Genomic DNA, 26,312 nt, shown 5'->3' on the forward strand with positions numbered 1-26,312 from the left:
CACAGACCTGGCTTGGCATCTCAGTTCTGGCTTGGGTAGGTAAACTAACCTCTGAAAAATGGAATAATAATCACTCTATATGCCTATGGGGCTGCTTGGAGATTAAATGAGATAATCCACATAGCATTTGGCCCATTGCCTGCCATAGAACATGCTCTCCATAAATGGAAGCCAACAGCGTTGTTATATGAATTTGTGACCACAGAAATGAGACTGTCTTTTAAAGATAAGTAGACTAGAAGGCCAGGTGCAGTGGCTCATGCCTGTAATCCCAGCACTTTGGGAGGCTTGAGCCCAGGAGTTCGAGCCTAGGAGTTCAAGACCAGCCTGGGCGACATAGTGAGACACCATCTCTACAAAAAAAAAAAAATTAAAGGCTGGGTGCGGTGGCTCACACCTGAAATCCCAGCACTTTGGGAGGCCGAGGCAGGTGGATTACGAGGTCAAGAGATGGAAACCATCCTGGCCAATATGGTGAAACCTGTCTCTACTAAAAATACAAAAATTAGCCGGGTGTGGTATTGCGCACCTGTAATCCCAGCTACTCTGGAGGCTGAGGCAGGAGAATTGCTTGAACCTTGCAGGCGGAGGTTGCAGTGAGCCAAGATCGTGCCACTACACTCCAGCCTGGCAACAGCGTGAGACTCCGTCCCCCACCCCCCAAAAAAGATCATTTCCAAGTTTTCACTTTAGAAGGTCATTGTGGAATCCCCCTAGAAGCCTTTGAATTTCCAATTCACTTGCACTTGGCATGCATGTTTTTTCTTTCTTTCTTTCTTTCTTTTTTTTTTTTTTTGAGACAGAGTCTCACTCTGTTGCCCAGGCTGGAGTGCACAGGCACGATCTCGGCTCACTGCAAGCTCCGCCTCCCGGGTTCAAGCAATTCTCCTGCCTCAGCTTCCTGAGTAGCTGGCATTACAGGCATGAGCCACCAAGCCTGGCTAATTTTTTGTATTTTTAGTAGAAACTGAGTTTCGCTATGTTAGCCAGGCTGGTCTTGAACTCCTGGCCTCAGGTGACTTGCCCTCCTCGGCCTCCCAAAGTGCTGGGATTACAGATGTGAGCTACGGAGCCCAGCCGGCATGTATGTTTTCTTAGCAATTATTTCACTCATGTACTTGGTCATTTACATATCTTTCACAACTTCTTTTTCTTTTTCTTTTTCTTTTTTTGAGATGGACTTCCGCTCTTGTCACCCAGGCTGGAGTGCAACGGCGCCATCTCAGCTCACTGCAACCTCTGCCTCTCAGGTTCAAGCGATTCGCGATTCTCCTGCCTCAGCCTCCCAAGTAGCTGGGATTACAGGAACCTACCATTACGCCCAGCTTTTTTTTTTTTTTTGTATTTTTAGTATAGACCGGGTTTCACCATGTTGTTCAGGCTGGTCTCGAACTCCTGATCTCAGGTGATCTGCCCACCTCGGCCTCCCAAAGTGCTGGGATTACAGGCGTGAGCCACCGCACCCAGCCCTCTTTCACAACTTCTTGATTGTGAGCTTCTTTAAAAAAAAAAAAATATGAAGTAACCAAAGTTGGAACTGAGCTTCTTTATTCAGTCACTCATCAAGTGAGCATCTGTGTGTCAGTGCTTGCACTAAGGTGGAGGGCACAGAAATGCACAAGATCTTTTTATGTTTTTTTCAACTTTCTTTTTTTTGAGACAGGGTCTTGCTGTCATCTAGGCTGAAGTGCAGAGGCACGATCTCGACTCACTGCAGCCTCTATTTTCCCAGCTCAAATGATCCTCCCACCTCAGCCTCCCAAGTAGCTGGGACTAGAGACACACATTACCATGCTTAACAGTCTTTTTTTTTTTGTAGAGACAGGGTTTTTTCCATGTTGCCCAGGCTGGTTTCGAACTCCTAGGCTCAAGTGATCTGCCTGCCTCAGCCTCCCAAAATGTTTGGATTACAAGTGTGTGCCACCGTGCCCAGCCTTTTTCAATTTTTCTTGTAGATCCAGGGGGGTCCATGTGCAGATTTGCCACCTGGGTATATTTTGTGATGCTGAGGTTTGGGGTGTGAATTATCCTGTCAACTCAGTTACTGAGCATAGTACTCAATGGTTAGTTTTACACAATACTTTTTTATGTGAAGGTGATGCACAAAAAATCCAATGATTACACAAATAAATACATGGGAAACTATTAATATGTAAAGAAGAGGCCGCATAATAAGGAGAGCTGGGATAGTTGGAGGTGACGTGGGGATCAGTGAAGGTTTCACAAAGGAAGTAATATTTACGCTGAAACTTGAGGGATAAATAACGCTTAGGCTGGGGAATTGGTCCAGCCTTCCGAGTGGAAGGAATAGAATGTACAAATGTCCTGAGGCAGGAAAAAACTTGGCTTGGAGGGTTAGGGAGGGGACCAGGATTCCAATAAAGTAGCCCTCCTTCTTCCTGTCCCAATTTCTCTCCGCTGGCACTAGAAAAGTCTGTGAGTACCAGGCCCTTTGGGAAGGGGAGAGAGTTTTGGCAGCAGGTGACCACAGCAAAAATCTCTGATAAGTCTTTAGGTGGTTGAGTGGGAAAGCCCTGGGGTGGGGGACTTGCTGTAGTTGGTAGAGGTGCCTGGACAGCAGCTAAGTGGGGTGGAGAAAATGGAGAAGAGGGTGAGCTTGGGAATTCTGGCTTTTTTTCCGGGAAAGGGTAGGAGCCTTGCACATAGATGGATGACTCAAGCTAGAGGGTGAGGTGAGGGAGGGGTCTTTGTCCAGCCACACACAGAGCCAAGAGCATTGCCCCAGAGCCTAGAGCTCAGAACCCCTAATATTGTTCCACTTCAGTTCCCTTTGGGATCTTTATCATCCAAAAAGCATTTCTTGAGCACCTCCTGTGACCCCAGCCCTCTCCTGGATGCGGGGGTCAATCAGTCCCTTTAAGGAGGGAGACCAGTTCGGATAGGTGGGATAATCTGGTGCTGAGTCTCAGTCTTCTCATCTGTAACATGGGGACAATAATAACAGAAGCTACTCCAAAGTGTTGGCGCATGGATAAAGTGCTTATCACAGTGCCTGGAACAGAGTAATGCTTGGTAGAGAAAATATTCTGGAAAGGCTGGGCACCCCAAGGAGAAGGATGGCTCTAATCTGGAATGGTTAGGTCTTGGAAGGGGTGTGGCAAGGATGACTTAGCCAAGTGCCCCACTTCTATCGGCTCGCACTGCAGCCAGAGCGCTCCTTAAGGTCGTCTTCAAGAACCTGCCCACCACCTCATCGCCCCCTCACTTCCTGCCTTCTCCTCTTCCTGGTTTCCTTTCAGTTCCTCTGCTTCCTTTATCCAGAATCCTCTTCCCTTGTTTCTTCCTTTAGTTCCTCCCCAAACTTCACCCCTCACCTCAAGTGTCGTTTCCCCAGGGAAGCTGTCCTGACCCCTGCGTTTTGCACACCCTGCCACTTTCTCAATTCGTACCTATATCTTAATGGCATTTTAGGATTGCTCTCTCTCTCTCTCCTGCACTGGGCTGTAAGCCCCAGGAAGCAGAGGCTGCATCTGGTTTTGTGTACTAGAGGGTCCCCCCAAACACTTGGCTCTTCTATTAGGCACCTTCAAAATTTTTGTTGAGCGAATGAATGGGATGCAAGAAAGGCACGGATAATACGGGTGATTTACGGAGCATGTAACTGTGCGCAGGGCACTGCGCTACGCTCTTTGTTCGAATCATTTTATTCAGTCTCCCCAACCACCCTCTGAGGGAGGTGGTACGATTTTCCTCATCTCACAAAGAGAATGAAGCTGAGGGAGGTTAAATGACTTACACAAGGTCACTCCGCCGGTTAGTGCAGGGGCGGGAGGCGGGATCCACACCCAGGTCCCTCTGACACCAAAGTAGCAAGGGGATGGGAGGGGAGTCCAGGCTGGGACGTGGGCGCACTCGAGCCGGCGGAGCATCCCTAGGGAGGGGGCGGGAGGCCTCCCCTGCCCAGCTCCGAGCCAGTGGTGCAGCGCCCGCCCCCGGTCGCGGGCGCAGACTGGCGGCCGCCTCCGGGCCACGTGGTGCGCGCGGCGGGCGCGTCCGAGGAGCCTGCGGCTGCTCCTGGCTCACAGCGCTCCGGGCGAGGAGAGCGGGCGGACGTCGGGGGCTGGGCCGGTGCGGGTGCGAGGCAGGCGGAGGAGGCGCAGAGACAGCGGGGCGGCCGGGACGCGGCAGCCGGCGGCGTCGGGGCCGCGGCCTCTACCTTCCCGCTCCCTTGGTGTCGGATCCCCGCGCCCAGGGCGCACGGTGGAGAGGGACGCGGCGGAGCCGGCCGGCAACCATGGAACCGGCCCCCTCCGCCGGCGCCGCGCTGCAGCCCCCGCTCTTCGCCAACGCCTCGGACGCCTACCCTAGCGCCTTCCCCAACGCTGGCGCCAATGCGTCGGGGCCGCCGGGTGCGCGGAGCGCCTCGTCCCTCGCCCTGGCAATCGCCATCACTGCGCTCTACTCGGCAGTGTGCGCCGTGGGGCTGCTGGGCAACGTGCTCGTCATGTTCGGCATCGTACGGTGAGTCCGCTGCGGGCCGGCACCGCAGGGATGGGGCCCGGGGGGAGGGTGGGGATCACGAACTTGGGACCCCAAGCCCGGACCCTGGACTCCCTGCGCCTCCGCACTTCCAGCAGGGGCACCTGGGGCCCAGCGAGAGGTGAGGCCACTTACATCGAGGGGGACACAGGAATGTGTGTCATCGTGTGTGTGTGTGTGTGTGTGTGTGGTGGAGGGGGTTGCGCTGCGGTTGAGTAAATTACATTTGATCATCTGTTGGCATCCCCTTGTTTCTTTGTGGGACAGTTTGGCGTCAGTTTGTGTATCTGTCACAGTTTGTGAGTGGATGGTTGTGACAGTACAACTGTATGTTTGGACGTCGGAAACATGCCCATGGGGTGGGCAGAGCTGCTCTGAGGTGCCGCGGGCCTTTGGGGAGACCGGTGTGAGGGCACCGTGCGGGCAGGGCAGACAGGAGGGTGCTGGGTGTCAGTACCTCGCCGTGGGGCCCTTACCGAGTCATATTTGGTGCTCATCTGTTGGTGTGTGCTTGTCCCTAATGGTCAGGTTGTGATTCTGTCTGAATGTAACAATGTGACTGTTGTTCTTGTCAAGCCCCTGAAACCCCGAGGGCAGCAGAGCGTCCAGAGTGGCCGCACCTGTGTTTGTGCAGCTGTGTGTGCCTTTGTCAGTGATTCCTGGATACCATGGGCGACAGCTGTGGGTCGCCAACCGGTTCTCTGTTCCCTTCCCCAGTGGCCATCTGGTCAGGAATTCTGAATAGGATTCAGAGAAGCCTCACGCCATCCTCACAAATGCCGCCTCCCATTTTCTCTTTGCCTCCTGTAACAGTCTTTTCTTCTGCCAAAGGCAGCAGAGGTTTGTCTGGGCTGGAGTGGATTTTGGGTTTTCATCCCAGGAAGTGAGGTGCTCTTCTTGGAGTTTATGGAGAGTGCGGGGACCTTCTCAGAGCGCCTAAGACGTCAGCTTGCCCCAGAAGTAGCCCTCCTGATACAGCCCATAAGCTCAGACGTGGCCAATAAGGGTTGAGAGGAAAACTTCCATCCTTAAAACAACAAAGATGCCCTGGTATTTACTGTTAGTTGAAAATGGGTCCTCCATGCTGGACCGAGGACATGGCCCTAAACCTCTCTGGGCTGTGATGCCACCGTGCAGGGCATAGGTCAGATTGTGGACTCAGAGGTTGGAGAGATGAACTGTAGTCTCAGCCCAGTCATGGATGCCCAGGCACCATTCTTCCTGCCCCGCCTCCCATCCGCCTCAGTTTCCCTGTCCGAAGAATAGAGACCCAATCTCCTCAATTGGAAAGTATGAATTCCAGGGTATGGGGTGTCTGCAGGGCAGAACACGGTGTGTTGGAGCGTGGGATGAGGTGTGTGGGTGTCAGTGGGCTTCGGCATTGATGATCTCTGGGGGATCTTTGCTCCTGCAGAAAGAGTGGTGGGTACAAGAATTTCCTGTGCTTTCCATGACTCATCACAAGCAACAGGGAGAGAATTCGCCCCGAACACAGGCGGAACTGATCTTTGCTTTGTGTCTTTGTCAGTGATTCTCCCCACTTCGTAGGCTGAGAGGCAGGCTGGCCTGGGTATGAATCCCTGCTCCACCACGAACTGGCTCTGTGACTTGGGCGAATCACTTCGCCTCTTCGAGCCGCAGTTCTTCATCTGTAGAATGAAGTAATGATAAATCTTCTTCCACAGGGTTGTTGTGAGGTGTCAGTGAGAGAGCACATAACGCACTGGCCTGGCGCCTGGACCCAGTGAATGGACGCTGTCTGTATAGCGAGGATTCTAGATCCTGGAGAATCCAACTAAAGAAGGGAGCTTGAGGGAGACGCTTGTCCTAAGGTGGGCCTGAGAGTAGCTGTGATTCTGAGAGCTCCAGTTCCTGGCACCTGCCCTGTCTAGAGGAGCTCCAGGTGCCCAAGTCTGGGAAAAGTTGAGCGTCAGTGTGTTCGGTCTCATTTCCAACCTTTTCCTCAGGGCCCCTGGCTGGTGGGCTGACTGAGCACAGCTTCCCCACTACCACTGAGCAAGGGGCGGGGGCTCCCACTGCTGAAGGTCCACTGAAGGGAGGCTCTGGGCTTGGCCTACTAGGGGCATTCCCTTACAGCCTTCCCGGAATCGCATTGCCAAGTGTACGCAGGCAGCTTAGCAGGCCCCTAGGCGTCCCCACGTTGCCAAAGACATTTTGCTGGTCAACCATGTATGTGAAAACTGTATCTCTGGGTCTGAATGATTGAATCCTCACCTTCAATCCTATGGGACAGGCTTTAGAATTATCATCAGCACCTGCATCCTGCAGATAAAATGAGGAATCTGCGGCTCAGAGAGAGGCAAGGTGACTTATTCTCAGAGGGTACCACAGTTGGCACCAGGCCCAGAGCTAGAACCCTAGTCTGTGACTTAAGTCCAAAACTTTTCTCCAGAGTTGCCTGCGGTAGAGGACAGTCAAAGCACTGTCTGGGAGGAGGGGGGCAGAATTCTGTCCCTCTTTTATTTTTGAGACAAGATTTCTCTCTGTTGCCCAGGCTGGAGCGTCGCAGTCACAGCTCACTGCAGCCTCGACTTCCTGGGCTTAATGCGACCCTCCCGCCTCAGGCTCGTGGGTAGCTGGGACTACAGGCACACGCCATGCTAACTTTTGTATTTTTTATAGAGACGGGGTTTTGCCATGTTGCCTAGGCTGGTGTCAAACTTCTGAGCTCAAGCGATCCTCCTGCCTTGGCCTCCCAAAGTGCTGGGATTACAGGCAGAGCCATCGTGCCTAACTTTGTCCCTTCTCTTGTCCTGGAGTCCTCAGAGTGCAGAGACCTGGAGACTGTGCTCCTCTGTATTTTTCAGCCTGTGTATTTTAGACTGCTGTCCTTTGGGGAGGGGAGATGATAAGGGCTGGTGCTTAGTCCTTCCCCAGTGAACAGTGAACGAGAGTCTGAGGGCAGGGTAGCTGCCTGGGTCTTCGCTTCTGCTGGAAAAGCCTCAGAGAGGGCAGCCCGGGTGGGAGAAAGGCCCCTGCTCCCCTGAAGGGCTCCTCGAGCTGCGCTCCATCTCGTTATGGCAGGCCCTGTTTAGAAGACAGCCGGTGCATGAGCCGGCTGCTGGGCTGAGTGAAGGAGTGGTTGAGTGAGCGAATTCTGCCTGTCAGTCCTGAGCTTAAGCAGCGTGTGGGGGGTGGCGGCGGGGGACAGTGAGCAAGGGAAGATTCAGAGACCCTTGGGGAAGGAAAGCAGGGTGGTGTAGTGGGCAGAGCTGTGGCTCTGGAACAGACATATCAGGTCAAAGCCGCTTACTTGCTGCGTACTCGGGCTAGTGATGAGCTGTCTGAAGCTCTTCTCATTAAAGTGGGAACACCGACAGCGCCTCCAGGGTGGGGGTGAGGATTAAGTGGCATAATGTGTGATATCTGAGCCTTTTAGACCCTAAGCTCTTTGAGAACAGGGAGGGGCTCTGTGTGAAGGACGGAAAAGAATTAACTCATTCTACAACACGCTACACGCTCTGTGCTAAATGCCGAGAAAAAAACCCACCGTGCTCCAGACCTTCCGGAGCTCAGGGTCTGGCAGGAGAAACAGACATTGGTCACCCAGCCATCCAATAAACTGAAGTTTGTAGCTGTGGTAAGGGCTATCTATGAAAATATATGGGGGATTTGAGAGCCCATGTTGGGGGCAGGGGAGGGTCTCAGCTAGACAGAGAGATCAGAGAAGCCTCTGCAGAGCTAAAGGATGAGGAGGGGAAACTGAGTCAAAAGCTGAGGGAGGAGCTGTGGCTGGGAAGCAGGACGCTGATGAGGGCCTGAATGTAGGAACCAGGAGTCTCAGAATTCCAGATCAGAAGCACCCTCCGTCCTGCGGGCCCCACACTCTGTCCTCTCTCCCCTCCAAGGAGCCACCTGAGAAGCTGCCTCCTCCTGGGGGCCTGAGAGGGGCCTCTGGGAATTGTGTTTTTAGCAAACAGCCTGTGGCTTGAGGGAATGAGGCTTCTGTGAAGCGTGAGCAGGACTTCTGTGGACAGGTGGTCCCAAGGCAGAGCATCACCCGCTCCTCCTGCTTGTGGGATTGGTCAACATGATGACTCATGCTGGCCATGGGGGTGCCCTGGTCCTCAGAGCAGACACCGGACAACTCCTCCTTCTGAGCAGAGTCAGCGTCCTCTGCCGGGCTGGCATCTCAGAGGCTTCCCCTGGGCAGCCCACTGGGTAGGTGAGGTGTGATGGGCTTAGCAGGCCCCTCACCTGTGGCAGGTGACCCCCTCTTCCTCCTGCCTGGCCCAGATCCTGGGTGGCCCGACCCAGAACCTGGGCAAGGAGTCAGTGCTTTCCCACTTGGCTGTCTGTTCCACAGGACAGACAGTCTCCCTGCCTTCTCTGCGCCCTGAGCCAGGTTTCCACAGGTTTGTACCCTCACAGCACCCCCTGCCTCCTGCCAGCCCCGGCCAACCTCCACGAGACGCCTTCAGCCTGTGTGCTTCTCTGCCCCTTGATCTCACCTCAGCCCATGTCTCTTCTGATTTTTCTCTTTGTATCAAATGCTGGCTCTGCTACTTACCAAGAGCTTTAGCAAGCCAGATCGCCTCACTGCACCTCTGTGTTCGTCGGGAAGATGTGGGGAATAAGTACTACCTCATAGGTACCTTTGTCCTCAGGATTGGATGAGATGGTGTTGGCAAAGCACCGCGTTTTCCCTCCTGTCTAAGGTGACTGCAGCACCCAGCAGGGAGGGGAGTCGGGCCAGGCAGGTGGACGGTGGCAGGGTCGGGACAGGTGAATGAAGGGTTCTGCTTGTCTCTTCGGTCTCCTGCTGAGGTTCCAGAAGCTGCTGGGGAAAATGCTGAAGTGTCTTCTAGGCAGAATTTGTAGTACTGAATCCCTGTCCTGGTTTTGGAAGCCCCCTGGCTTCTTGTCTCCCTCCCCTCTCTTGGGGTCTGGACCCAGGGCCTCTGGGCCAGGAGAGATTCCAGTGAGATGACACAGTGCAGTGGTGAAGGTTGTGGCTAGAGGTCAGGGAGTGCCCGGTCTCTATCCGTGTCCCAGAGGTGTGGCTTTGGGCAAAACCAGCTTAACTTCCCTGAGCCTCATTTTTTTTTTTTTTTGGATGGAGTCTCACTCTGTTGCCCAGGCTGGAGTGCAGTGGTACGATCTCGGCTCACTGCAACCTCTGCCTCCAGGGTTCAAGGAATTCTTGTGCCTCAGTCTCCCCAGTAGCTAGGATTACAGGCACTCGCCACCACGCCCAGCTAGTTTTTGTGTTTTTAGTAGAGATGGGAGATTTCACCATGTTGGCCAGGCTGGTCTTGAACTCCTGACCTCAAGTGATCCGCCAACCATGGGCTCCCAAAGTGCTGGGATATAGGCGTGAGCCGCTGTGCCCGGCTCATTTTATCATTTAAAAAATTGGGGTGAAGGCTGGGCGCAGTGGCTAAGGCCTGTAATCTCAGCACTTTGGGAGGCCGAGGCAGGCGGATCACGAGGTCAGGAGATCGAGACCGTCCTGGCTAACACGGTGAAACCCCGTCTCTAGTAAAAACACAAAAAATTAGCCAGGCATGGTAGCGGGTGCCTATAGTCCCAGCTACTCGGGAGGCTGAGGCAGGAGAATCGCATGAACTCGGGAGGTGGAGCTTGCAGTGAGCCAAGATGGTGCCACTGCACTCCAGCCTGGGTGACAGAGCAAGACCCCGTCTCAAAAAAAAAAAAAAAGCAAATTGGGGTGATATGACAGGTTATTGGGAGGACTCAGAGATTGAGCATGGAAAGGCCGAGCATAGCACCTGGTATGCCCTGCACTGTGGTTTCCTGGCACTCCTGCGGTGGCTGCAGGTGGGCTGTTGAGGCCTAGTCGTCTTACGTTTTCCACCTTGGGCTCTTTCCCATGTCCTGCATTACCTGCACATATACTCAGTCAGTAAAGCATTTGCTGATGCTGACCCGTGCCAGGCCTGTCCAGCCTCAGCTCTCGCTGCCCAGACCCACAACTTAAACCTCCATATGCCCCCTGCCTCCTAACACAGCCATGTCCCGTACCAGCCCCGATTAGTTGCAACTCCACAGAACTATGGGAGTCCAGGGAGTCCCCAGACCCAGCCAGAGGAGGGGATGCCTGTGCATTGTGGAGGGGGAGCAGCAGTTGGCTCCCTGGAGAGGTGCGGGCGGAGCATCCCAGAGGGAACCACAGGAGCAATGATTCACCGGGGCTGAGACGAAAGTGCTGGGGACCAGGGTGGCTGTGAGGATGGAGAGGCTGCAGGGACAAAAGCAGGAAAAGCGTCGTAAGCAGGTGTCCTCCTTACCATAGTGTCAGAAGCACCTGCTGGGTGCTGAGCTTGGCTGGGCTCAGGAGCCACCCATGATTCCTGAGGAGGTGCACCTGGTAGAGCAGCCCCAGGTAATTGGAGGCAGGTGTTCTCATGGGGCTGAGGAGAGGCCTGGAGGCAGGCCCAGCATGACTGTGTGAGGGGCCAGAGGCCATGCTGAGGTTCTAGTCTGGATGTGGGAGCTGAGACTGGACAAGTCCTCAAGGGTCCCCTGGTAAGGATGGTGTGCTGGGAAATGAGGGAGCTTTGGGTCACGGGCCATGGGGAGGGGGATTTTGGAGCAATCTCTGCAGAATGGTGTTCAAGAGAATGAATTTGGCGGGGCTGGGGGTGGGGGTGGATTGGATGGGGAGGGGCTCAATGTGGGGAGACTAGAGAGGGTGGCTCAGGGCAATGAAAAGAGAGCCATGTGACCTTGGATGGGGCTGTTAAAACCTTGGCCTCAGCTGTCCTCTTTCTGAAATGGAGTGTTGGCCCTAAGAAGAAGGCAGGGAGCTGTGCATGGTGGTGCATGCCTGTAATCTCAGCTACTCAAGAGGCTAAGGTGTTGATCAGACTGGACAACATAGCAAGACCCCATTTCAAAAAAAAAAAGAAGGAGGCAGCAGGAGGAGGCTGGGCCAGACGACTTCTGGTGAGGCTGAGCAGAGAGAACAAGCAGCAGCCCTGGCTGCTGTTCCTGCTGCATCTCCTGGTCTTGCCGGGAGCCTGCTTCTTCCTGGGTCTTGGGTTCATTCCCTGGGGAGTGTGTGTGACTTACAGACGCACTGGGGTGGGTCCATAGGAGTCACTGAGAACACCGAAGAGCCTCTTCCTAAGCTTCTGCCACATGCCGGAGGCTTCTGGAGCCAGAGGCCATACTGAGGTTGAAGTATGCAAGCTGCACCACAGCCCTGCAATGGGGGCTTTCTGTTCTCATTTGCAAATGGGGACAAGAAGGCTCAGAGGGTGGCTCAGGGCAATGTGCCTCTCACAGCAAGAGAGGGGTGGAGTCGAGATTCAAACCCTGGCCTCTCTGACTCCAAATCGCTCCATGTTTCCGTCTGCTGCTGCTGTCCATGACATGGCGGAATGGAGGCGAGTGCTGGGGGTGTCTAGGTAGAGAAACGAGGAACGGGGACGGGGTAGAGGGTAGATTGCTGTCTGCAAATCTCTGAAGCCTCTCCGTGGGGTGGCAGCCATTGAGAGCCTAGACATTGGATCCAGACTGACCTGGAATGACATCCCCGCTGTGCCATTTACTAAGAGAGTGAGCTTGAGCAGTCCATACACACCCTCTTTGAGCCCAGCTTTCTCATCTGTGAAAGCAGCGAGACACCCTCATAGAGTGGTTTGGAGGAGTTCACGAGGCCTGATGCGAGGGACTTCGGCACAGAGCTAGGCATTTGGTATGTGGTCAATAAACATTTTCTATAATTATGACTATTTAGAAGAGGAGTCAGACTTGCTTTGCATTCATTTGGTGGACATTTTTCGACCCTCAGGAACTAGAATTTTTTTTTTTCTTTTGAAACAGAGTCTTGCTCTGTTGCCCAGGCTGGAGTGCAGTGACACGATCTCGGCTCACTGCAACCTCTGCCTCCTGGGTTCAAGCGATTCTCTTGCCTCAGCCTCCTGAGTGGCTGGGATTACAGGGGTGTGCCAACATACTAGGCTAATTTTTGTATTTTTAGTAGAGACGGGGTTTCACCATGATGGCCAGGCTGATCTCGAACTCCTGACCTCAAGTGATCCACCTGCCTCAGCCTCCCTAAATGCTGGGATTACAGGTGTGAGCCGGAACTAGAATTATTGAGTGGGTGGTATAGGGAAAGTTTATCAACTCAGTATTATAAATTTTCAGCTGGGTGCAGTGACTCATGCCTGTAATCCTAACACTTTGGGAGGCAAAGCAGGAGGATCACTGGAGTCCAGGAGTTTGAGACTAGCCCAAACAATATGGCAAGACCCTGTCTTTACAAAAAATTAAAAAGTTAGCTGAGCATGGTGGCATGCACCTGTAGTCCCAGCTGCTTGGGAGGCTGAGGTGGAAGGATGACTTGAGCCCAGGAACTTGAGGTGACAGTGAGCTATGATTGTGCCACTGCAGTCCAGCCTGGGCAACAAAGCAAGATCCCATATCTTGAACTCCTGACCTCATGTGATCTGCCCGCCTCTGGCCACCCAAAGTACTGGGATTACAGGTATGAGCCACTGCATCTCGCCTGAGACCCCATATCTAAAAAAAAAAAAAGAAAAAAAGAAAGAAATTTTCTTCTACAATACAGGTAACAAACTTATTTCAGAAAATATGGAGAAATTTAAGCAGAGGCAGACATTATCCATAATCCTATCACAAAGAAAAGAGCTTTTTCATTTTGGTGTATTTCCTTCCCATCTCTTTTCTGTCTCTCTGTTTCTCAATTTTACATTTATTTATTTATTTGAGACAGAGTCTTATTCTTGTCACTCAGGCTGGAGTACATTGGCACAATCTCGGCTCACTGCAACCTCTGCCTCCTGGGTTCAAGCAATTCGCCTCCCTCAGCCTCCCAAGTAGCTGGGATTACAGGCGCCCACCACCACGCCTGGCTAATTTTTGTATTTTTAGTAGAGACAGGATTTCACCATCTTGGCCAGGCTGGTCTTGAACTCCTGACCACAGGTGATCTGCCTGCCTTGGCCTCCCAAAGTGCTGGGATTACAGGCGTGAGCTACCGCACCCGGCTTATTTTTATTTCTGAGATGGGGATCTCCTTATGTTGCCCGGGCTGGTCTTGAACTCCTGGACTCAAGTGATCCTCCCACCGTGGCCTCCCAAAGTGCCGGGATTACAGTCATGAGCCAACACACCCAGCTTTGCTTTTCCATTTTAGTGAAATCAGGGTCACATGTCGAAGTCACGATGACATTGCATATAATATTTTGTGAGATGCCTATTCACTTAACATTATATGGTAAGCATGTGCCCTTCTAGTTTGAAAACATGATTTTTGATGGCTACATTGTAGGAATGTGTTCTTTTTCCAGTGACTTTTATTATTTCCAATATTATGCCAATCTAAATAATGCTGCTGCCTGGGCATGGTGGCTCACCCCCATAATTCCAGCACTTTGGGAGCCCACAGTGGGGGATCACTTGAGCCCAGGAATTCAAGATCAGCCCAGGCAACATAGCAAGACCCTGTCTCTGAAAACAAAAAAATAGTAATAATACATAATGCTGTGAACATTCTTGGACACGTGTGTTTGCACACATCTCATTCATTCTTTCTTTCTTTTTTTTTTTTTTGAGATGGAGTTTTGCTCTTGTTGCCCAGGCTGGAACGCAATGGTGCGATCTCAGCTCACTGCAACCTCCGCCTCCTGGGTTCAAGCGATTCTCCTGCCTCAGCCTCCCAAGTAGCTGGGATTACAGGCATGAGCCACCATGCCCGGCTAACTTTGTATTTTTAGTAGAGATGGGGTTTCTTCATGTTAGTCATGCTGGTCTCTAACTCCTGACCTCGTGATCCGCCCACCTCAGCTTCCCAAAGTGCTGGGATTACAGGCGTGAGCCACCGCGCCCAGCTATTTCATTATTTCTATAAGGAATTTGCCAACAGTCAAAGCTCTCCAAGAAGATATGGGCTGCTGTGTAATGTAGGGACCTTCCTGTCACTGAAATGTGCAAGTAGACACTGGGAAACCACTGGGTGGAGGTTTGGCCGTGAAGATTCGGGTGGAGAAAAGACAAGCAGAATTTCAGGCCCCTCTCGCCATGGCTGAGATTTTATTTTATTGTTTACTTACTTACTTACTTATTTATTTGAGACGGAGTCTCATTCTGTTGCACAGGCTGGAGTACAGTGGCGCAATCTCGGCTCACTGCAACCCCTGCCCCACTGGGTTCAAGCGATCCTCCTGCCTCAGCCTTCTGAGTAGCTGGGATTACAGGCATGTGCCGCCATGCCTGGTTAATTTTTTTTTTTGTATTTTTGATAGAAACGGGGTTTCACCAAGTTGGCCAGGTTGGTCTCACACTCCTGACCTCAGATGATCATCTGCTTTAGCCTCCCAAAGTGCTGGGATTACAGGCGCCCAACCCTGAGATTTTAAAAAGAATGACTTTTAAATGCTGTGATCTCAGATTCTCCTTTCTCCTTGCCTGGCAGATGTCTGGACTTTGAGAGGCAGGGGGCTGTGCAAGGGCAAGGCATGATTTCATTAACCTCAAGAGTCCTGGGACCTCAAAATCAAATTGGCCACACGGAACGTCATAACATGCACAGGAAGAGGGATAATCGTGGGGGTAGAGCAGAAAGTCTGGCTTAAATGAGCAATTTACCATCCTCTGCAGGCTATAGTGGCCCCATTACCGGCTGGGGGCTGTGGGGTGGAATGAGGAGGTGTCTGGGCTGTGTTCTACTGATTTATAGTTCCCCGTGCAGCTGCAGAAATCAGCAGCTTTGTCTCTGGCCAGCAAGGGTGTGTGCAGAAAGAATCTTGTCTTCTGTAGCTTTCCTAGTCTTTCTTTTCTTTCACCCTTTTTGTTGTTGTTGTTGTTGAGATGGAAACTCACTTTATCGCCCAGGCTGCAGTGCAGTGGTGCGATCTCGGCTCACTGCAACTTCCACCTCCTGGGTTCAAGTGATTCTCCTGCCTCAGCCTCCCAAGTAGCTGGGATTACAGGTGTGCACCACCACACCTGGCTTTTTTTTTTTTTTTTTTGAGACGGAGCCTCGCTCAGTCGCCCAGGCTGGAGTGCAATGGCACGATCTTGGCTCACTGCAAGCTCCACCTTCCAGGCTCACACCATTCTCCTGCCTCAGCCTCCCAAGTAGCTGGGACTACAGGCGCCCGCCGCCATGCCTGGCTAATTTTTTTGCATTTTTAGTAGAGACGGGGTTTCACCGTGTTAGCCAGGATGGTCTCGATCTCCTGACCTCGTGATCCGCCTGCCTCGGCCTCCCAAAGTGCTGTGATTACAGGCGTGAGCCACTGTGCCTGGCCTATTTTTTTTTTTAATTTTATCTATTTATTTTATTTTATTTTATTTTATTTTTGAGATGGAGTCTTGCTCTGTTACCCAGGCTGGAGTGCAATGGTGCCATCTCGGCTCACTGCAACCTCTGCCTCCTGGGTTCAAGCGATTCTCCTGCCTCAGCCTCCTGAGTAGCTGGGATTACAGGTACGTGCCACCATGCCCGGCTAATTTTTGTATTTTTAGTAGAGACAGGGTTTCACCATGTTGGCCAGGCTGGTCTCGAACTCCTGACCTCATGATCCACCTGCCTCGGTCTCTCAAAGTGCTGGAATTACAGGCGTGAGCCACTGTGCCTGGCTAATTTTTGTATTTTTTTAGTAGAGATGAGGTTTCAGCATGTTGGCCAGGCTGGACTCAAACTCCTGACTTCAGGTGATCCTCCCACCCTGGCCTCCCAAAGTGCTGGGATTACAGGTGTGAGCCACCGTGCCCAGCCTGTCTTTCTTGATAAGTAGAAAGAAATCAAACTTCAAGGTCCCATGAGGGCAAAAAAAAAAACCCATTCAAGTCCGGCTCGGTGGGGGCTCATGCCTGTAATCCCAGCACTTTGGGAGGCTGAGGTGGGTGGATCATTTGAGGTCAGGAGTTTGAGACCAGCCTGGCCAACATGGTGAAACTTTTTCTCTACCAAAAATAAAAAAGGTAGCTGGTTGGTGGTGGTGCATGCCTGTGATCCTAGCCACTCGGGAGGCTGAGGCAGGAGAATCACTTGAGCCTGGGAGGTGGAGGTTGCAGTGAGCCGAGATCGCACCCCTGCAGTCCAGTCTGGGCAACAGAGTGAGACCCTGTCTCAAAAAAAAAACAAAAAAACAAAAAAACACCATTAAAAGAACACCACACAGGGAGAGGCAGCATTTTCCTCCCCTGCAGAAATGACCTTGTCACCGAGACATAGAACTGTGACTCATGGACGATGGTTCTTTTTCTTGAGCACCTATTTTGTGCCAGGCACCCTGCCTAGAGATGTACATATATTATCCCATTTAATCTTTGCAGACCTCATATGAAGTGAGTGTGTTGCCCCCATTGTATACATAAGGAAACTTGAGGTTCAGAGAAAGGACATAACACGCCCAAAGTGCCAGGATCATTTTGAAATCAGAAGAGTGTTGTTCTGAGCCCAGAGCCCACACTCTTAACCATTGCCTTGTTCTCTGCCACCCTTTGTGTCAATTTCAGCCCCTCCGATTTACAAATGAGGAAACCGAGACCTGGAAACGTTCTGTGTCTTTTGAGTCCATGGCCAAGACTGGACTAGAACTGCTTTTCCTATCCCCTTGCTCCCTCTCCTTATGTCTCTTTGCACAATTGGGATTTCCTGAGGTGAGGGAGAGGGAGGGAGTGGCTGGAAATAGCAGTACTTGAGAACACCAAGAAGTCGGTTCTTTTTTTTTTTTTTTTTTTGAGACGGAGTCTCACTCTGTCGCCCAGGCTGGAGTACAGTGGCACAATCACGGCTCACTGCAACCTCTCCCGGGTTCAAGCGATTCTCCTGCCTCAGCCTCCTGAGTAGCTGGGATTACAGGTGTGCACCACCACATCCAGCTAAGTTTTGTATTTTTGGTAGAGACAGGGTTTCACCATGTTGGTCAGGCTGGTCTCGAACTCCTGGCCTTGTGATCCGCCCATCTTGGCCTCCCAAAGTGCTAGGATTACAGGCGTGAGCCACAGTGCTCAGCCCAAGAAGTGGGTTCTTACACAGGGCAGCCTGGCCTAGGGGCTACTGATAACACATGACAGGCCTAAACAACTCCAGGTTTCCTGGGGCAAGGCCAACAGCAAGGGAGGCAGCCCTGTCCTTCGGCGGCAGGTGGACTGGGGTTCAAATCCAGCTTCTTGCTGACTGTCCACTGTTGAACTCAGCATGCTGTCTGTGTTCTCATCTGTGAAATGGGGATGATAGAAAAACTTCTACATCATCGGGTTGTGCCCCCCGAAGTGCCAGGCACAGTTCTAGGTACTTGGGATGCAACAGTGATGAAGACACAGTCCTTGCCCTCATAGAACTGACAGTCTAGTGGGGAAAAGATGGACAGTAAACACAGTTGTAAGGCCAAGGCTATAGGCAGTGAAGTCAACCGAAACAGGCATTGGGTGAGAGGGTGGCGGGGCTGCAGTCGTACAGGCATACCTCAGACATACTGTGGGTTGGGTTCCAGACTACTGCAATAAAGCAAATATCTCAAAGCAAGTCACACACATTTTTTGGTTTCCCAGTGCATATGAAAGTTGTTTACAGCTGGGTGTGCTGACTCATGCTTGTAATCCCAGCACTTTGGGAGGCTGAGGTGGGCAGATGGTTTGAGCCCAGGAGTTCAAGACCAGCCTGGGCAACATGGCAGAACCCTGCCTCTACAAAAAAATACAGAAAATTAGCCAGGTGTGGTGACGTGCACCTGTAGTCCCAGCTGCTCGGGAGGTTGAGATAGGAGGATCGCTTGAGCCCGGGAGGTCGAGCCTGCAGTGAACCAAGATCACGCCACTGCAGTGCAGCCTGGGTGAGACAGCCAGATCCTGTCTCCAAAAAAAAAAAAAAAAAAAAAAGGTGTTTATACTACACTGTAGTCTATTAAGTGTGTCATAGCATTATGTCTAAAGAAAAATATACATACTTCAATTTTAAAATACTTTTGTTACTAACAAAATGCTAATGATCATCTGAGCCTTCAGCAAATCATAATCTTTTTATTGATGGCTGCTGGTTGGGGTGGTGGTTGCTGAAGGTTGGGGTGGCTGTGGCAATTTCTTAAAACAAGGCAACAATGAAGATGCTGCATCAGTTGACTCTTTCATGAAAGATTTCTCTGTAGCATGCGATGTTGTTTGATAGCATCTTACAAGCAGTAGAACTTCTTTCAAAATTGGAGTCAGTCCTCTCAAATCCTGTTGCTGTTTTATCAAATTCATGTTATACTCTAAATCCTTTGTTGTCATTTCAGCAAAGTTCACAGATCTTCTTCACCAGGAGTAAATTCCTTCTCAAGAAACCACTTTCGGCCAGACGCAGTGGCTCACGCCTGTAATCCCAGCACTTTGGGAGGCCAAGTTGGGCGGATCCTTTGAGGTTAGGAGTTTGAGACCAGCCTGGGCAGCATGGCAAAACCTTGTGTCTACAAAAAAATACAAAAATTAGCCGGGGGTGGTGGTGTGCGCCTGTAGTCCCAGCTACTAGGGAGGCTGAGGTGGGAGGATTGCTGAGGTCCAGGAGGCAGAGGTTGCGGTGAGCTGAGATTGCACCACTGTACTCCAGCCTGGGTGACAGAGCAAGACCCTGTCTCAAAAACCAAACCAAACCAAAATAAACCACTTTCTTTCTTTTTGATTTCTGTCTCACTGTGTTGCCCAGGCTGGAGTGCAGTGGCTACTCACAGGCACGATCATAGCTCACTGCAGCCCCAAACTCCTGGACCCGAGTGATCCTCTTGCCTCAGTCTCCTGAGTAGCTGGTAGTACAGGCGTATGCCATCACGCCTGGCTTCAAGAAACCGCTTTCTTGCTCATCTATAAGAAGCAACTGCTCATCCATTAAAGTTTTTTCATGAGATTGCAGCAGCAGCAATTCAGTCACGTCTTCAGGCCCCACTTCTAATTCTAGTTCTCTTGCTATTTCTCCTACATCTGCAATTACTTCCTCCACTGAAGCCTTGAACCCCTTAAAGTCATCCATGAGGGCTGGAATCAACTTCTTTCAAACTCCTGTTAATATCTTTTTGTTATTCCCCAGAGACACAGTCTTAGTCTGTTGCCCGGGCTGAGTACAGTGATCATAGCTCACTGCAGCCTCAAACTCCTGGGCTCAAACGATCCTCTTGCCTCAGCCTCCCAAGTAGCTGGGACTATATATGTGTGCCACCATGTGTGGCTAATTTATTTATTTTTCATTTTTATTTTTGTAGAGCCGGAGTTTCTGTGTTGCCCAGGCTGGTCTTGAGCTCCTGGCCTGACGGGATCCTCCTACCTCAGCCTCCCAAAGTACTGGGATTACAGGTGTGAGCCACCACATCTGGCCACAAGTGTTCCTAATGGCAGCTAGAATGGTGAATTCTTTCCAGCTTTCAGTTTGCTTTGCCCAGATCCATGAGAGGAATCACTATCTATGACAGCTGTAGCCTTACAAAATGGATTTCTTAAATAGTAAGACTTAAAGATTAAAATTATTCCTTGATCCATGGGCTATAGAATGGATGTTGTGTTAGCAAGCATGAAAACAGCTTAATCTCCTTGTACATCTCCATCAGAGCTCTTGGGTGACGAGGTGCCTTGTCAATGAGCAGTAATATTTTGAAAGGAGTCTTTTTTTCTGAGCAGTTTGTCTCAACAGTGGGCTTAAAATACTCCGACAACCATGCTGTAAACAGATGTGCTGTCATCCAGGCTTTGTTGTACCATTTATAGAGCACAGGCAGAGTAGATTTAGCATAATTCTTAAGGGCCCTAGGAGTTTTGGAATGGTAAATGAGCATCGGCTTCAATTTAAAGTCACCAGCTGCATTAGCCCCTAATGAGTCAGCTTGGCTGGGTGCAGAGGCTCATACCTGTAATCCCAGCACTTCGGAAACCGAAGAGGGAGGGTCGCTTGAGCTCAGAAGTTCGAAGCTGCACTGAGCTATGATCGTGCCACTGCATTCCAGCCTGAGTGACAGAGTGAAACCTGGTCTCTTAAAAAAAAAAAAAAAAGAAAAAGCCGGGTGCGGTGGCTCAAGCCTGTAATCCCAGCACTTTGGGAGGCCGAGATGGGTGGATCACGAGGTCAGGAGATCGAGACCATCCTGGCTAACACGGTGAAACCCCGTCTCTACTAAAAAATACAAAAAACTAGCCAGACGAGGTGGCGGGCGCCTGTAGTCCCAGCTACTCGGGAGGCTGAGGCAGGAGAATGGCGTGAACCCGGGAGGCGGAGCTTGCAGTGAGCTGAGATCCGGCCACTGCACTCCAGCCTGGGCTACAGAGCGAGACTCCGTCTCAAAAAAGAAAAAAAAAAGAAAAGCCAGGCGCAGTGGGAGGCCGAGGCAGGTGGATCACCTGAGGTCAGGAGTTCAAGACCAGCCCGACCAACATAGTGAAACCCTGTCTATACAAAAATTAGCTGGGTGTGATGGTATGCACCTGTAGTCCCAGCTCCTTGGGAGGCTGAGGCAGGAGAATCGCTTGAACCCAGGAGTTGGAGGTCGCAGTGAGCCGAGATCATGCCATTGCACTCCACCCTGGATAACAGAGGGAGACTCTGTCTCAAAAAAAAAAAAAAAAAAAAAAAAAAAAAAAAATGGAGAGAGAGGGAGCATCAGTCTCTCCTTGAAGCTTTGTAACCAGGCACTGACTTCTCTGTAGGAATGAGAGTCCTAGATGATACCTTATTCCAATAGAAGGCTGTTTTGTCCCCTTGAGAATCTGTTGTTTAGTGTAGCTGCCTTCATCAGTGATCTTTAAAGCTTCATGGACCAGCCTCTGCCACCTTCAAACTTTTCTTTGACAGTTTCCTCATCTCTCTCAGCCTTCCTAGAATTAAAGAGAATTAGGGCCTTACTCTGGATTAGGCTTTGGCTTAAGGGAACGTTGTGGCTAGCTTGATCTTCTATCCAGACCACTCAAACCTTCTCCGTATCAGCAGTTAAGTGTATTTTGTTTTCTTTTTCTTTCTTTCTTTTTTTTTTTTAAGACAGTCTTGCTCTGTTGCCCAGGCTGGAGTGCAATGGTGCGATCTCGGCTCACCACAACCTCCACCTCCCAGATTCCAGTGATTCTCCTGCCTCAGCCTCCTGAGTAGCTGGGATTACAGGTGCCCGCCACCACACCAGCTAATTTTTTTGTATTTTTAGTAGAGACAGGGTTTCACCAGGTTGGCCAGGCTGGTCTCGAACTCCCGACCTCAGGTGATCCACCCGCCTTAGCCTCCCAAAGTGTTGGGATTACAGGCGTGAGCCACTGTGCCCGGCCTTCTAGATTTTGACCTAAAGTGCAAGACATGTGACCCTTTCATTTTCTTTTTATCTTTTGAGACAGGGTCTTGCTCTGTCGGCCAGGCCGGAGTGCAGTGGTGCAGTCATGCCTCACTGCAGCTTCAACTGGCTGGGTTCAAGTGATCCTATTTCCTCAGCCTCCCAAGTAGCTGGGACCACAGGTGTGCACCACCATACTCAGCTAATTTTTAAATTTTTTGTAGAGATGGGAACTCACTTTTTTCCCAAGTTGGTCTTGAACTCCTAAGCTCAAGCAATCCTTTCAGCTCAGCCTCCCAAAGTGCTGTGATTATAGGGTGTGAGCCACTGCACCCGGCGTTTCTTTCACTTGAACACTTAAAGGCCATTGTAGATTTATTAATTGTCCTAATTGCAATGCTGTTGTGTCTCAGGGAATAGAGAGGCCTGAGGGGAGGGAGAGAGATGGGGCAACGGCTGGTCAGTGGAGGGGTGAGAACATACACATTTATCAATTAAGTTCATCCTCTTATAGGTGTGTGGTTTGTGGCACTCCAAAACAATTACAATGGTAGCATCCAAGATCACTGATGGCCAGGCACAGTGGTCATGCCTGTAATCCCAGCACTTTGGGAGGCTGAAGTGAGAGAATCGCTTGAGCCCAGGAGTTCGAGACCAGCCCTGGCAACAGAATGAGACTCCATCTCTATAAAATGAAAAAAAAAAAAAAAAAAAAGCAAGGTGTGGTGAGACATGCCTGTAGTCCCAGCTACTTGGGAGGCTGAGGTGGAAGGATTGCTTGAGCCTGGGAGGTCGAGGCTGCGGTGGGCTGTGATGGTGCCACTGTACTCCAGCCGGGGCAACAGAGTGAGGACCCAGTCAAAAACAAAACAGCAACAACAACAAAACACTGGTCACAGATAACCACAAGAGATATAATTATGAAAAGTTTGAAATGTTGCAAGAATTACCAAAATATGACACAGACATAAAGTGAGCACTTTGCTGTTGGGAAAATGGTGCCGATAGACTTGCTTGTAGCAGGGTTGCCACAAACCTTCAATTTGGAAAAGCACAATATCTACAAAGTGCTTTAAACAAGGCATACCTGTATATGGAGAGGTCAAAGAAGAGGAGACAAATGAGCAGAGGACTGTTGCTTGGAGGAAGAGTGTTTTAGGCAGAGGGAACAGCAAGGGCAAAGGTTAAGCGGGATGATGCTGTATGGCTTGAGCGCAGGGCCTGGCCCACAGCAGGAAGCCGTTGGTGATAATGAGGCCTTTTGGATCATTGCCCAGCACCTGGGAACCAGGGGCAGGAATTAAGCCAGAGCGGAGATGCTGCTTCTCCTGGCCCCACCAGATGCCGTCCCCACCAGATGCCCCTGCAGGACAGATGGAGATAATCTGTTTCCCTTGGTTACAAAAACTCATCCTCCCACAGTGCTGGGAAATACCCCACATCTAGTGATTTTCCATTCCTCCCTGAGGGGAGCGAAGTGCTGGGAGGGGCAGGTTAGCCACAAGACACTCCTTCCACCTACCTAGGCCTTGTCATCCCATATAAGAGAGGGCTTGGCTGGGTACGGTGGCTCACGCCTGTAATCCCAGCACTTTGGGAGGCTGAGGTGGGTGGATCACGAGGTCAGGAGATGGAGACCATCCTGGCCAGCATGGTGAAACTCCATCTCTTTTAAAATACAAAAATCAGCTGGGCACAGTGACATGCGCCTGTAATTTCAGCTATTCAGGAGGCTGAGGCAGGAAAATCGCTTGACTCGGGAGGTGGAAGTTGCAGCGAGCTGAGATCATGCCACTGCACCCCAGCCTGGGTGACAGAGTGAGACTCCATCTCAAAAAAAAAAAAAAAAAAAAAAAAGGAGGGCTCAACAGCAAAGCATAGCACACTGACTCAGTTGGAGTTAACACCAAAAATAGAACTGTTGACTTTTTTCTTTCTTTCAGTGACCATGGCTCACTGCAGCCTCAACTGCCTAGGCTCAAGGGACCCTCCCACCTTAGCCTCCTGAGTAGCTGGGACCACAGGCACCACCATGCCTGGCTAATTTTTTTATTTGTAGAGATGAGGTCTCACTATGTTGTCCAGGCTGGTCTTGAACTCCTGGGCTCAAGCGATCCTCTTGCCTTGGCCTCCCAAAGTACTGGGATTAACAGGCATGAGCCACCATGCCTGGCTGACCTTTCTTGGATGCTGACAAGGTGGCCAGCTTTGTGCCAAGCTCTGTGTGAAGCATTGTTTGCTTTTAATTCAGCCAACTCTGTCAGGTTGGTACCATATTTCTCTCCATTTGACAGATGAGAAAACTGGGGCTCAGAGATGATAATTCACTTGCCCAGGGCCACAGTTAGGAGGTGGCAGAGCCAGCCTTTGAACTGAGGCCCCTTGACTCTGAGAGCTCAGATGTACAAAGTGTCCATGAAGCAATGTCCACGAAGAAGGCTGAACCTATGATACCCTCTGATTTCCACTGTGGAAAAATGACTTTTTCATAGAGCCAGGGATTAGGAGAGGCTGTGGAGCAGAGCAGACTTACTTGTAATGTCATTAAAATAATTTTAAAAATAATCCATTGTTAATAAACAAAAGGAAAGTGAAGCTCTTTTGGGTGCCAGGCAGAGAGATGGTGTAAGAAGTAAAGGCCAGACTCAGTGGCTTCTGCCTGTAATCAAGCACTTTGGGAGGCCAAGGTGGGAGAATCGCTTGAGCCCAGGAGTTCAAGACCAACCTGGGCAGCATAGGGAGACCCCATCTCCACGAGAAATACAAAATTGGCCAGGAATGGTGGCCCACACCTGTAGTCCCAACTACTTGGGAGGCTGAGGTGGGAGGATTGTTTGAGCCCGGGAGGTGGAGGCTGCAGTGAGCTGTGATTGCGCCACTGCACTCTAGCCTGGATGGCAGAGTGAGACTCTTGTCTCAAAAAAAAAAAAAAAAAAAAAAAAAAAAAAAAGTAGCGTACAGCATAGCCAAAGGCCTGGAGTCTGCCCGGGCTTTTCGGAATGCCTGGCTTTGGATCTCAGTTCTGTTCATTCTGCACTCCTGGATGAGCGCCTCTCATCTTTGGGTCACAGTTTCTTCTGTAAACAAAATGGGAGTATACTGAGACCCACTTCCTGGGGTGGGTGTGATTCAAATGAGAGAATGTGTGTGGCGCTCTGCATAGGGGCTCCCTAGCCCATTGTCCTCAAAGGGTGTTTCTTTGATGGGGAGCTGGGTGGGGACAGGTTAGGGAAACTGTAACATCTACACCACTGTCACTAAGAATAATAAACTTGTGGACATTATTTACATGGAATTGTGGAACTAAAACATTAACTTGGCAGATGGTGAGGACTCAAAATCATGAAGAACCGAGAAATGACAGCTGTGGCAAAAATGAGCCTGTGTTTGACAAGATTAGAAGGCTCTCTACAGGAGACCTTACATGCAAAAATCTCACCGAGTCTTAGCACTTCTATGAGGTAGGAACAATGTAATGTGCCCATTTTACAGGTGAAGAAGCTGAGGCTCAAGGATGAAAGACTTTTGCCCAAGGGCACGTGGTTAGTAAGTGTCTGACAGCAGAGCACTCGATGTGGTGGGGGGGTGTCACTGCCCTTTTCCAGCTCGGCAGACTGCGTGGCTCCCTGGCACCAGCCTTGGCCTAGAGTGTGGGCTTTGGGTCTGTGTCAGGCATGATCCTGTCAGAAAAAAAGCACCAGTAGGATATATTTCGAGGAGTTGGCTTATATGTTGTGGGGTCTGGCTGGGCAAGTCTGAAAGTGGTAGGTGGAAAACTCAGGCAGGAGCTGTTGCTACAGGTGGAGTTTCTTCTGGAGTTTTGTTCATAAGGCCTTTGAACTGATTGGAAAAGGCCAACCCAGATGATCAAGGATAATCTCCTGAAAGTCAGCTGATTACAGATGCTAACCACAGCTACAAAATCCTTTCACAGCAACGCCTCGATTAGTGTCTGATAAAATAGCCAGGTACTATAGTCTAGCCAAGTCGACACATCAGACTAACCATCACGGGGTCAGACAGACCTGGGCTTGAGTCCTTGTGCTACAACCTGTCAGCTGTGTTCCACTGGGCAAGTTTCTCTGACTCTCTGATCCCCAGTCCCCTCATCTACCAAATGCCGTGGTAGTGCTTACTGCAGTTGGTTATCAGGATTAAATGCAATTTTATAAATCACAGTGCCTTCATCCAGTGCCTGTCACCTAGAGAGAGGGAAGACACACACAAAAGTAGGTGGTCACAAACCAGTGTTCTGATTTTTTGTCGCCCAGGCTGGAGTGCAATGGCGCCATCTCGGCTCACTGCAACCTCCGCCTCCTGGGTTCAAGCGATTCTTCTGCCTCAGCCTCCAGAGTAACTGGGATTACAGGTGCACTCCACCATGCCTGGCTAATTTTTGTATTTTTTTTTTTTTTTGAGACAGAGTCTCGCTCTGTCGGCCAGGCTGGAGTGCAGTGGCCGGATCTCAGCTCACTGCAAGCTCCGCCTCCCGGGTTTATGCCATTCTCCTGCCTCAGCCTCCTGAGTAGCTGGGACTACAGGCGCCCGCCACCTCGCCCGGCTAGTTTTTTGTAT

At 50.8% G+C, this 26,312-nt stretch overlaps 1 protein-coding gene across 1 annotated transcript in view; it reads left to right on the forward strand.

The window, feature by feature from the left end:
• The first annotated feature begins 4,020 nt into the window (after window positions 1-4,020).
• The window catches only part of OPRD1 (opioid receptor delta 1), a 52,564-nt gene continuing 30,272 nt past the window's right edge, over window positions 4,021-26,312 (forward strand). Inside the window, exon 1 of the mRNA XM_025403055.1 lies at window positions 4,021-4,482. Coding sequence (XP_025258840.1) covers window positions 4,256-4,482 — 227 coding nt within the window. The 5' untranslated portion in view covers window positions 4,021-4,255. The remainder of the gene's footprint in view (window positions 4,483-26,312) is intronic.

The sequence above is a fragment of the Theropithecus gelada genome, chromosome 1, assembly GCF_003255815.1.
Source record: "Theropithecus gelada isolate Dixy chromosome 1, Tgel_1.0, whole genome shotgun sequence".
Lineage (NCBI taxonomy): Eukaryota > Metazoa > Chordata > Mammalia > Primates > Cercopithecidae > Theropithecus > Theropithecus gelada.